At 47.9% G+C, this 13,134-nt stretch overlaps 1 protein-coding gene across 1 annotated transcript; it reads right to left on the bottom strand.

Moving 5' to 3' along the window:
- Positions 1-302: 302 nt before the first annotated feature.
- PROKR1 (prokineticin receptor 1) lies at positions 303-11,998 on the bottom strand. Its single transcript, XM_058667910.1, has 3 exons — positions 11,423-11,998; positions 9,151-9,792; positions 303-2,251 (listed from the first exon to the last, which is right to left on the bottom strand). Exons 2-3 carry the CDS (start codon positions 9,657-9,659, stop codon positions 1,555-1,557), a joined length of 1,206 nt encoding a protein of 401 aa, XP_058523893.1. The 5' UTR covers positions 9,660-9,792; positions 11,423-11,998; the 3' UTR covers positions 303-1,554.
- Between the last annotated feature and the right edge of the window lie 1,136 nt (positions 11,999-13,134).

The raw sequence follows: 13,134 nt of genomic DNA, 5'->3' as shown, positions 1-13,134 counted from the left end.
ATGGTCACACAGATGACAAAACCAAGGCTGCACATTAGGTCTTCTTGTTCTTAAGTTCAAAATACAAAGGAGGCAGGTTGCAAACTGGAGTGGGCTTTTGGGAAGCCCTTGGGATCACTACAGCTCACAACTAGAGCCCTCCCTTCCCACTGGATATACGAATCCTTCTTTCCTAGGTGCATCTCCTGATGCAGGGTCACATGGATTAACTGACACTAAATAGTACAAACATACTGATTTGTCCCATTCTTCTTCTTTTCTTTTTCTTTTCTTTTCTTTTTTTTTTTTTTTTTGGTCTATACTTTTGTTTTTAAGTGTTTCTTCCATTTTAAAACAGAAACATGTTTTACTGCAAAGGAATTGTGACTAAGAGAGGATTCAGCACCAATAGCAAACACATCTTGCCTGCCCATGGTCCCAGAGAGAGTACCTTATCAGGCTGGTTGGCAAGGAAGGAGCTCTGCCTTGCTCATGTTTGAGAGATGGTGGAAAAGTAAGCTATGGCCACCTCCATGCTTATAGTGTAACGTCTATTGTCAAAGAATCCTTGCTTCCCAGGCTTGATGACATTATAAGGAAGGGTAGAATTTAAGAAAAGACTATCTGGTCTAAGTCAGAGTAACTGTGAGGGGAGAGTATACCATCCTTTCAGCTAGAGAACCTGGGGCCCTGACCTGAGCCCTACATGCTGCCAGAGGTGCTGTTTCCACTCTCCTGCACCTGCACCTCTCTTCTTCCGGGGCAAAAAGTCCCAGGAACCAAGTGGGTATGCACACCCTGCACCTTGGCTTTCCCATATACACTTGTTTCAGATGCCCAGAACCCACCATTAATTTTTCAGTGGTGCCTATGGTCTGTAAGGTTCTTTTCTAAGTCCACCCTCAAGGTTACAAGTCTCACCATATATGTGTCAACCGATTGGTTTGAAGGGGGACAGAGTGTGCAGAGAGAGTTTGTGTAGAACTTGACCATGATAACTAGGGTGTAGATGGGCATGCATGCAAGTCTCCTCACAGTGATAGGCAGAACAGAGATGAGAGGGGCAGCGCAAAGAGCCAGAAGTCTCTTGAATTATTCCAGCCTTGCAAGCTTTAGGCATGAACTCAGACCAAGCATCCCTGGTAACTGGCTAGACCAGAGTATGTCAAGTCGCTGGGAGAGCCCAGAGAAGCCTTCCTGCCACAAAAACATGCCTGGGGTCCCAGATGTCTACTCTGGTTCTCTTCTCTTTCAGACTATCTATATCCATTCATTTTCCATGCTTTAATCTACTTTAATCATGTTGCCAGCTAAATAGCAACAGCACATGTTGACTCTACCAGTGCCCACCCTTACTACATATCAGACATTCAATGAGTGTTTGCCATGGGAGAATGTCTGGTCACCTCAAGGAGGGAAATCCAGCATCCTTTGGACACAGCATCCACATGGTTTCCATTTCCTCTGGCCTTCACAGCAAACCAACGATTCCTGGTTGAGGTTGTGTGTCCAAGCACTCCTAGCCAGCACTCAAAGATCTTCCCTTCTGGTTAAACCTGGCCAGGGCCCAGGGAGTTATTTCAGTCTGATACAGTCAACCTCTTCAGTGGCAGGCATGCCCGTGGTCTTGAGGTCAAGCTCAGCGCTCGATTTGTTGCTGTTGTAAGAAGTCTTCCAGTGGAGCAGCAGTATCTTCTTGAAGTATTTGATGGTGCTGTTCTTGACGCTCACAAAGCACAAGGTGTTGATCATGCTATTGCTCATGGCGATGCACTCGACAATGTAAAAGGCTGTGAGATAGTGCTTCTCCCTCACGAACACAGTGGGGAAGAAGTCACGCACGATGGTGAAGCCGTAGAAGGGCGCCCAGCACATCACGTAAGCCATGAGGATGCCCATGAGCACCAACACCGACTTCCGGCGGCAGCGCAGCCGCTTGCGAATCTGCTCCGTCTGGAAGCCAGGGACTGCCTTGAACCACAGCTCTCGGGAGATTCTGGCGTAGCACAGCGTCATGGTGAGCACTGGACCCAGGAACTCAAGGCCAAAGAGGAAGAGGAAGTAGGCTTTGTAGTAGAGCTGCTGGTCCACTGGCCAGATCTGACCACAGAAGATCTTCTCCTGGCTCTTGACAATGAACAGGACGGTTTCAGTGGTGAAGTAGGCAGAAGGGATGGCGATGAGGAGGGACACAGCCCACACCAAGGCGATCAGGCCGGTGGCCGTCTGACATTTCATCCGTGGCCTCAGCGGGTGGACGATGGCCAGATACCTGGGACAGGAACACAAAAGGCATTATCTTCCACGAAGTGGAAGAGGACTCCATTTCTACCGTGTGGTAAGTAGCAGCTACATAGACCTGTGAAGGAAGACCTCAAGCAGGCTTCCACAAAAGGCAGACTTCAGCACAAGCTCTGGCTCCACCTCCAACTTGCCATGAACCTCAGGCAGATTTTGCTTCATCTCTCTGTGCCTCAGTTCGCCTACCTGTAAGAGACTTTGCTTGTTTATTTTTAAGTTTATTGTTATTTGAAAGGCAGAGTTGCAGAGTTAAAGAGACAGAGAGATCTTTCATCTGTTGGTTCACTCCTCAAACGGTAACAATGGTCAGTGCTAAGCTTATCTGAAGCCAGGATCTTCTTCTAGGTCTCCCATGTTGGTGAAGGGCCCATGGATTGGGCCATGTTCTGCTGCTTTCCCAGGTCATAGTAGCAACCTGGATGGGAAGTAGAGCAGCTAGGATACAAAGCAGCACCATATGGGATGCTAGCAACACAGGCAAAGGTTTAGCCTAGTATACCACTACAATGGCCCCTGCTTGTTTAATTTCAAAGAGTCCATAGGACAGCTCTGGAGCACAGCACGATAAGCTGCCACCTGTAATGCCAACACTCAGCATCCCAGCTGCTCCACTTTTGATCCAGCTCCCTGGCAATGTACCTGGGAAAGCAATGGAAGAAGCTTTAAGTGCCTGGGCCCCTGTACCCAATAGGAGACAAAGCTCCAGGCACCTGGCTTTAGCCCGGATCAGTGATGGTCATTATAGTCAACTGGAGAGCCAACCCACAGACAGATTTCTCTCTCTCTCTTTCACTCTCTAACTCTGCCTTTCAAATAAATAAATCTTAAAGAAAAGACTCCACGTGACAATGTATGCATTATCTCTGACAGTTTTAAATTTCATATGCACTCAGAAAGGGGTGACAGTTACTATTAAATGTAGTAATAACATTTCTCATTGATTTTTTAGCCTGGCACTGTTCTCAAACCATTAATTCTTGTGACCTCAAAGTTCAGGGCTACATGGGCCTGATAATGCACAAATAACAGGGAGAATTTGCTCTTTCCAAGGGAAGCAGCAGGAAAAGTACTCAGGGTATGAAAGTGGAGGAAGGGCACACAGCCATTGATCTCATTTTCTGGATGGAACATTGACATGGGTAGGAAATGACCAACATTTCTCCAGTTCATATACCACAGAAAACATTGAACCATGCCTCACAGGGTTGAAGCAAAAATCAATTGTGAATATATATGAATGTATGTTTAAAACACACACAAAGATTCAGACAGTAAAAGCTACTGCCTTTGTTCTTTCTCGAAGAATCTGTGCTGCTGTCCCCACAGTGGTCCAGGGAGAGAGAACCCTCTTAGGGGGAATGAGTCATACATGTGCAGGACTGTGTCCCTGAGAGCGCACACACTTGTGTGGAGAGCTCTGACTTCCCAGAAGGCTTTCCATGTCTGGCAGAGGATGGGAGATGGAGATGGACAGAGATGGGAAGGAAAGTGGGAGGGAATGAGTAATCACAACTGGAAATGAATACATTCTGCCATGTCCCCAGCTCGGCCCAGGTAAAGCCCTGTGCAAACAAATGGGACATGGCCCTTGGAGGGAGGCCAGCCAAAGGCTGTTTCCTTTGAGACCACTGCCTTGGCAGGCATCATTCTGGGAATCTGGCCTTGAAGATGGGTTCATTTTTACGTTTCTGACTGTGCTTCTGCAACTGCTGTCCCTTTCTCACAGCATGGACAGAAGTTGGATGCATTGAGCCCACACTCTAGCACTCCACACGCTGCCTCACATGGCTACCAGTGACCTTGCTGGGCTCTCTAGCCTGCTCCTGTGTGTACCATGACACGGACTGTCAGCAGAGGTGACCAGTGCTGTTGTCACTGGAAAAGAGCAAAGAGGGTAGGAGCTTCTAATGGCCCAAGAGTGTCAAATGTGCACTAACTCCCAAGAAAATCCAAGCCTTTAGACTCATGGCCTACACTGGTTCCTTTGCTGGTTACCACTTTGCCATGCTCTTCTGATTACTCTGTCACAAAATTTGTCTACCTTCATATTTACTCACTATAAAGATTTTTTACTAGAGGCTGTCATTCTTGTCCTTCTCTTTGGATGTCTCGAACTCTGAGTCTGTTTTCCACACTAATTTTGGCCTCCGAAGATCAAACACTTCGTTGTTTTGTGATTTTTGGTCATCTCAATTTCCCCACCTGTAAAATGGGGATATCATGAGCTTTCAATGATGCACTGCTGTCTTACAGCAACTTTCCTTGGCCTGTCGTCATCAAATGCCACATTTGCAAGTCCTCCCCTATCTTCTGAATTAGGGTCATGAGCTGCATGCAAGGCCTTGCTGATGTGGTTACTAAGAAGCAAATCGGTGAAAATTAGTTTCCAAGTAGTCCGTCAGCCTTGGTTGTGCTAAGATAAGAAGTGACAAACTCCAATATCAGCAATAGTAGCTTATGTTTGTAAAAAAAAAAAAAAAATGTTGACAATTCACAGGGCAGAGCAGTTTCAAGTCCACTTTTGCATTAGTTCATCCCAGCACTATGAAACAGACGAGAAAGTCAAAAAGCTCATTTCACAAGTAGGTAAATGAAGGCATGGAGAACTAAACAACCTGCAAAAGGCAACAAGGCCAGGATGCAGAACATAGAGCCACCCGCTTCACCATCCCTCTCCTCCTTTCCAGCAAGAGCAAGCAGTGTCCTTCCCTCCTGCCTCCCTGGCATCTTAGCAGTCCTTTTCCCCTTCTTCTTCTATCACAGTTGATTTCTAGCCATTGCTGTTCCAAGAAGGAGTCAGACAATTGGCAGCTACTCTTCTCTGCTTATGAGTATGTCCTTGGCCTGCCCTGGGCATCTAACACTACAGTGGCTCCCATCCAGACCAATCTTGAGCCAAAAATTTCCAGAGAACAAGGAATAAAAGCTGCTGGACAAAGAAATGTCCAGGCAGTAATTGTTGTGATGATGGCAGACTGGGTGATTCAGCGAAGAGCAATTGGGCTCCCTGTCTCCAGGACCCAGGCTGAGGTCTCATCATGGTATTGGTGGTCTCAGAAGCTGCTGGGCCAGTCATGGGATGGGCAGACAGTGTCAGGACAGCCTGGGTGACAGTGAGATCACCATTGGTGAGGAGGGGGTAGAGGTGAAAATGGGTATGCTTCCTTAGGCTGGGTGGGGTGACTGATGTCTTAGCAGGTGCATAATGGCTGGTTTGCTCAGTATTCTGGTAAGAGAAAGGAGGACACCAGTGCCCACGTGCCATTGGACCTACAGGGTAACCTTGAAGGCCACTTCAAAGCCCATTTCCACCACAAAGCCTCTTTTGACTACTCCTATACAATGACCTTACTCCTCTCTAAATTCTATTTAAAATGTGTCCCTTGCATAGTTTTTGTTTCATTACTCCTCTTCTCATCACATCTTGTTTCTTTTTACAACCACTATGAATTTTGGCTTCATTAAACTCCACCCCCTTTCAAATTCCTGGCACTGGGTGAACAAAAGTCAAAAAAGCCGTGGTGACAGTTCTCCAAAAAGATTGCTCTCATTTAAAGCGGGACAGAAATGTATTTCTCCAACAGGAGACAGGGAGGCAGTCTGGGGCTGCATGACAAATGGCTGGAGAAACAGGTGAAGGAATTTGAGTAGTACTTGGCAGACAACAGGGTTATTAGTGGTCCTATAAGCAAGAGAGGAGAGCCAGGGACAAGACAAATCAGTCTGACCACAGCCTTGCCTACTTCTCACAGGTATTAGGGTTCCATCCCATTGTTCCCAGAACTTCTCAGGTTTGTCCCTACCTTAGGACTTTGACTCTCAGAGTTTCTACTGACTGCAATGCTTTCTCCTAATCTCCACCAGACACACATCGGTCCCCAACATTCAGAGGACAGCTCAGCTGCCTTTTCCTCAGGGATGCTGGCCTGATTCTTCACCCAGGATGGGTTTCATCCTTGAGTACTTTGGCAGTTTCTGAGTGTGCTTTAATTCGTATTTTTCACTTGTGAAATTACCTTCCTTGATTGTTCCACTGACTATTCCAGCCCTTGGATGTAATATCCATAAACCCAGGAGCTGGTTTTCTTATTCATTGCCACATCGCCAGTGCTGGCAAGATCTGTCACATTACAGTCCCTCAGAGTAACTGTATTGTTCCAATGAATGCTTACATGTATGAATGAATGAATAAATGAATGAAAGCTTAGGATGAATTGTGAGGATGTTGGCTCAGCAGTCAGGCAACACCAAGAAACCTGGAAGGCAGGGAGATCAAGGGGAGACTCTGAGAGCCCAGCCCCAAGCAAACAAGGGCAGGGCAGGACCCTGAAATTGGCTGAAAGCTGCAGAAGATGACAAGAGTGAGAGCACACAGCACAGACTTTCTAGTGTAGCTGCCTGGGAAAATAGTGGACCCAATCACAGAAACAGAGAGAGCTGAGCAGAGACTATAAATGGTTCTGTTCTGCTACTTATTAGAAATCCTGGGGTTTTTTTTTAAATCATATCATAAAAGAAATCATTTCAAGGAAAACAAAGTGACTACAAAATGGAAAATATGTATGAATATATCTGGGGTTTTGTTTTCTCTTTCCACTGAGAGTTAGCTTAAGAGCTGCAATATTTTCTATTTAGTGCAATGTCTTAACCAATTAGAGATTATTTCATTTAATGCTCAAAGAAAATCCAAAATACTGGGATTTCTTATTCTATTCTCTATAGAGAAAATGGAGAGAAAAAAACAATGATTATGTGGTAGAGCAGAAATGTAAGTCCAAGCGGAATAATTACTAACACTATTCCCATACTAATTTCATTAAACAAAAGTGAAGGCATGTTTACAACTGTATCTGTTATACCAAGACACAAATTGCCTTGCGCTAACCAAACCAAGCCTGACAATCACTGACAAACTGAGCACATACAACCACAAGCAGACACCAATAGAAATCAATGATCCCTAAACCACGAAATTGAAATTACATAACAAAACAAGGAACTAAAAATTTATGTGAAACGAAGAGCACTCACATCAATAAAAGAATTAAATGCACTGAAGCTCTCATATAGTCAACCAAAGCTGTGGATGCCCTGTGTGGCCACATGGAACTTTCCTCCAATGTCTGGGTGTAAAGTTGCAATCACAACCCCACTCTAAACAGTGGCAGTCCCGAAGATACAAAGCACATTTCCTAATTTGTCTTGTTTATTGTGTCAAATCTGCATTGTGTAAACTCACTCTGCAAGAGAAATTTCCACAATGCTTCAAACAAACTGAGCATGATATAAAATGAGGTGAGTTTGAAGCAGGTCAGTAGGTTGGTATTGGTCAACTGATTGGTTTGTTGACACAGTTCTTACCTCTTACATGTTAAAAACTAACTCAGTGCCCCTTATTTTCTCCTGGCTCTTTGGCAGGTGGCCCCTCTGTAAATGAAACGGATCTCTACCATGCAATTCACTGAAGCACCCCTGGACAAGAAGTCTGACCAGGGAGACACTTTAGGAAATGACCCCATATGCTTAGCACTTTGCCATGTGCTGAGACAAAAGGTGGCAGCTTCCATTTGCAGGAAAGGTCAGAGACCAGCTCCCCAGAGTTCTTCCCTGGCTGCTCTGCCCAGATTTGAGGGGACAAATCCTCTAATTAACTCTGCCACTCCTGCTGCTCCTAGAAGTTCACCCAGAGTCCTTGCCTGGGTGGACAAAATGTCATAGGGCTTTGTGACACATGGAGAGGACCTGGGCCAAAAAGAAGCAACCCTCTGCAGGGATATTGACTTTGGGCTCTTTCTTTGAGTCTTGTGAAGCTACTAACTCCCTGACATTTTTCTCTGACCAAGGCAAAGCCTACCAGCCTCCATGGCTTTAAAACCAGTCTCCTTGGTCTCTCTCTTTTCTCTGGTGTGGTCTTTTTCCAGATTGTCCCATCCCTGACTGCCCTGCCTAGTGCTTCAGAAAGCAACACATCCTATTACCCAGTCAGTTCTCTGGAACATTATTCTAGTAACCCCCGACTATGAGAGCCAGGTGGACCCTCCCAAGCCCCGAGGCTGTGGCTGTGGCTATGGCATGGGAAGAGTAGGTGTGCCTCATATTCTCTGGGTAAGAGGGAGACAAGCTGTTCAGACGCAAGTACACAGAAGCCTAACCTCAGGGCCCGTGGCCCTAATGATAACAAAGCAGGCATAGGAGCTTGCAAGGTTGTTCCCCAGGGAAAAAAAGGTGACCAGCACAGCCCATCAGCCCAGGGTCGCACTAGATGGAAAAACTCAGTGTCAGAGGTCTGGCAGAGTCTGCTCATATGGGTTTTATGCACCATCCCCGGGAACAAGGCTTCTAAAACTGTCGCATGAAAATGGATGAAAAAAATGCAAAGTGGTTAATGTGACACTTTTTTTTGTAACTAAGCAATATACTCCTTGTTTCTCTCTCTTTCAAAACAAATAACTCAATCTTGCTTTAAAAGCAACTAATGCTAAGCAATCATGTTTCTGGGGAGGAAGTTTTGAGTTAGAAACCTCCCTTAAGTTTTCCAAGATTTTTGGAGAAGTTATTAGCTTGGAAATTGAACTTGTTCCTCAGCATCTCCTTTTACTGTCTGTTATACCCCCGAACAGGTGCAACATCTGAAAGACCAAACACCTTGTTACTGCCCAACTCTAAGAGGGCTCTGCTGACTCCTGAGTTGTTCGAGACTGGAAAACAAGACCTCTGCTCTCTGTTCAACGTGTAAACGTTTAGATCCCCATGAGTGCACATCTGTGGGAAATACATACAGATAGCTCTTATCAATCTGCAATCAGGGGAGATTGGTCCAGTATTCCTCTGCTACCCACCACTTTTGTGCCCCTTCCATCCCTGGCTCACCTGTCAATAGCAATGGCCAGCAACGCATTGGTGGAGACGTAGAGAGAGACAGTACGCAGGTAATTGACAGCGGCACATAGGATGTGTCCATGTTCCCAGGAGAGCTGGCGCACGACGTAGTAGTCCATCTCAAAGGGGCAGCAGACAATTGCCACTAGGAAGTCAGAGATGGCCAGGTTGGCAATGAGCAGGTTGGTGAGGTTGCGCAGCTTCTTGTACCGAGCAAGGGCAATGATAAAAACAAAGTTGCCAATGCCACAGACCAGCATGATACCCACCAGGGCCATGCCAATGACAATCTTGGCGGCAAAGAAAGTGCGGGAATTGGTCACATCCTCATCTTCATCCAAGGGCATGTCATAGTCACCATAGCTGAAGTTGAATGGGACAGAAGCAGTTTGGGCTCCCTGAAGGTCAAATGTGGAAAGGAAGGTAGTGGATGCGTTGGTGGCATTTTCATCCATGACCCCCATCACAATCTCCTGGCCATGAAACGCTGTGAGCAGCATTGCTCGGAATCTCCGCAGGTGCTGTCTGTAAAGCTGAAGGTTTCTCTGTCTCCCGACACTCAGCTCTCGCTTGGTGAGTCAGGGCAACCCTGCCAGTGCCCGTAGTGTACAGCAGCTGAGCTCCATCAGAAACCTTGGAAAGACACAACCAGTTGGCTACAAGCTGGAGTGAAACTGGCTCTGTAACTTAAGCAGCTCCATTAGCCACATTCTCTGAGTGGCATCTAGTGATGGTGTAGAACTAAAGGAACCAGCAGAGAAAATAAATGAATGACTACCATCTACTCGCTTGTTGGGAAACCCTGGATTGTTACCCAGGCAATCAGGACTGATGCAGATTCTGGGAGCTCCACTGAAGAGAACAGAACTGACCTTCTCCAAACTCCAGGTGCCATCCTGCCATCCCGAACCATGCCCTGTGGAAAGGCCCCATTCTGGTTACTTACAGCATCCCAGGGCGTGAGGCAACCCTGTCTGCTCTCTTCCGGTGACACACAGCTGTAAATGTCCAGAGCCTATTCTGCAGCCACCTTCCCCCACCTTGCCAGGCTGACTCAGTCGCACAGCCCAAACTGTCATGACCTGAGCAGTCAGGCTTAGCCTTTCCCCAGATTTCTCCACAGCCAGTGACTGCAGTCGCAGCCATGACTGACTGCATGGATCACAAGGGGATCCTGGAGCCCCATCCTTCCTTGGCTGGCATGGCTCCTGGGGTCGAAAGCTTTTTCACTCGGGGCTTCCACACTTGCCAGGTGAGAGATCAACAGTCTGTAAAGCCTAGGACTCGCAAGAGATGCTAGACCCTAGCCCTGCAAGGAATTACCACTGAGTATTCCTCACTCAGATTTTAGGAAAGAGAGACGAATGGAGGGGAGGGGAAGGGGAATCCTGACACAGATTCTACCGTAGCACCTGTACGGGAAGCTGCAATGCTGGGGATAGAAAGTGAGAGCTCTGAAGTCCCTCCCAGGGCCAAAAGACATTAGATCAAGGACATCAAGAGAACACAAGGCAAGAGAACAGTAAGTCTGTGCTTGCTAGCAAAGGGAGACACTGGGAAATCACCTCCTTCTACTCACCCCTAGGATTTCCCAGGAAGCCTATTGGTCACTCTCTTCAAAGCAAGACATGGGAGCTCATCTGTGGGGGGCCAGGATTTCAGTCCCTCTGCACACTGAGGCTCAACCCATAGCTGCCTTGCTCTTCCCATGCCTGAACCCTATTTCTGCTCCTTCCTCTGAGGTCAGGCTGCCTGGCTTAGCCATCCTGCCCTTGGAGTCTGTCAGGTGCAAGAAGCAAAACTAAGACGGGAGAAGTCAGAGACGGCTGCAAGTGGAGGCTGCAACTGGGATGAGACAGACCCTGTGTCTTCGAGGCAAGCCGCTGCTGCAGGAGTCCCGCAACAGGAGCCATGCCACCCCCAAAGGCTCCCAGGTGATAGTAACTCCCTGGGAAGGGCGGACGTCGGAGGTTTAGGTTTGGAAAGAAGTTGTCCAATAATCTTTCTGCTTCATTTTCATTTCCTGGGGAGAAACCCCACTCCCACCCACTGTGGACCTGCTAGAAGCCTCTGTGACCAGTGCTCAAAAGCCCTCTCCAAGCTCCCAACTTTCTCCCGGGAATCTGAGCGGCTGCGCCTACGGACAGGAACCGCAGCCTGGCCCTCTTGAAGAACTGCACAAAGGTCAAGTGCCTTGAACCCCCATCTAAAGCCCACCCCCGCCGCGTGGTCCCTGGAGCACACCGCGAAGAGCGCGCCATACCTGAGCATCCCGCGCCCAACGCACAAGCTTCTGTGTCTTCACTCCAGGACCGCAGGGGAGGCGCTGCTCCCTGGGCTCGCAAGCCGTCTGCAGCTCCGCTCTCGTTCCGGTGCTTGGGTCGTTCTAGCAGATTCGCGGCCGGGCCACCCTCAGCTCTGATCCGCCCCCAATGTTTCTCCGCCCCGCTGGTCCGCGCAGCGCCCGGAGCTCACAGGAGGCTGGCTTGAGGCCGATCTACGAGGTTCCGGGAGAGCGCCAGAGCCCGGCTCTCGAAGCGGGAATTCAGTAGTTGGGGATCAAAGGGGCACACGTGAGGTTGGGCGACAGGAGGGCGCCCCAGGGCCAGAGTGTCCCAGACGCGGAGGTGGCAGCTCCAGGCGTGTCCTCGCCTAAGGGAGCTGGCCACGCGGGCGGCGCGTTCCGATCCCAGGCTGTGTAGTGGCAGCCTGGGTGCTGTAAGCCCATCCGACGCTGGAGGTCTTTGTGCTATGCGGCTGAGCCCGCCCCAGAGTATCCGACGCCTCTGGTTGTACACCTAGCATTCTAGCGCCACTAAAGAGGGCGGACACACCCGCTTAGCCAGAAGCGTTCAAAGGACCAAGAGGGACCTCTTCTGCTGCCCACAACACCGCTCTCACAACACCTGCAGAGAAAGGCCCAAACTCATCCCCTACAAAGCGATCCCAGCTGAACACTGGGCACATCTTCCTTAGTGATTGTGGGACCTGCTTGGTGAGAAGCTCTGCGAGAACTGCTTGCTGGAAACAGTGAAGGTGGCGAGTGCGCACTGGCAAGAGAAAAGACCCCCCATCTGGGTTGGGAAGACTGCTACGACCAGAGCTGATTTACAGAGCACAGATCTGCTTCTGTAACCTGCAGACTCATCAGGAAGTTCAGCAAATGGTGTACAAACAATCCCAAGAACTGAAAGTCACTGTTTCAACAACTGTCACCCCCACAGGTTGTTGGTCCATCAACCATTGACAGATAAACAAAATACATAAGGCATATACACACGATTGAGTGTTTTTGCAGCCTTGAAAAAGAGTGAAATATCCCAAGTGTTGGTGAGGATGTAGAGGAACCCGAAGCCTTGTATGTTGTTAGTGGGAGTGTAAAATGGTGCAGTCATTGTAAATAGCATGTTTCCACAAAACAATTTAAAAGTAGAATTACCGCGTGATCCAGGGTTTTCACTTCTGGATATTCTCCCTAAGGAACTGAAAGCAGAGGCTGGAGATCCATGCACCCACAACATCGCAGCTTTATTCACAACAACTAAAACATGGGAGCAACCCAGCTCTTCCCTTGATAGCCATATAGATCAATAAAATAAGGTGAATATGAGGACTCTTCGAAAAAGTCATGGCAAGTGTGTATGCAGGATGTTTATTTTGATGCGAAAATTGATAGTCATGCAAGGTTTTTTCATACATAATATCCATTTCCTCAAACTTTCTGGAGATGTCTTTTTTGCATGGATTTTAAAAATTAACTTACCTCTGAATCCAATTTCTGCTAACAATTTTTATTTTTAAATTTCAGAATTAGAGAGATAAACAAAAATTCACCAGTACTGGGCCAGGCTGAGGCTGGGAACCAAAACTCCAACAGAGATCTTCCACGTGGGTGGCAGAGGCCCAGTTACTTGGGTCATCACTGCTGCCTGCCTGGCTGCACACTGGCAGGAAGCTGGAACCAGGGGCCAGAGC

This window comes from Ochotona princeps, chromosome 8 (assembly GCF_030435755.1).
Source record: "Ochotona princeps isolate mOchPri1 chromosome 8, mOchPri1.hap1, whole genome shotgun sequence".
In the NCBI taxonomy this organism is placed as follows: Eukaryota; Metazoa; Chordata; class Mammalia; order Lagomorpha; family Ochotonidae; genus Ochotona; species Ochotona princeps.
This window is presented reverse-complemented; position numbering and strand designations above follow the sequence as displayed.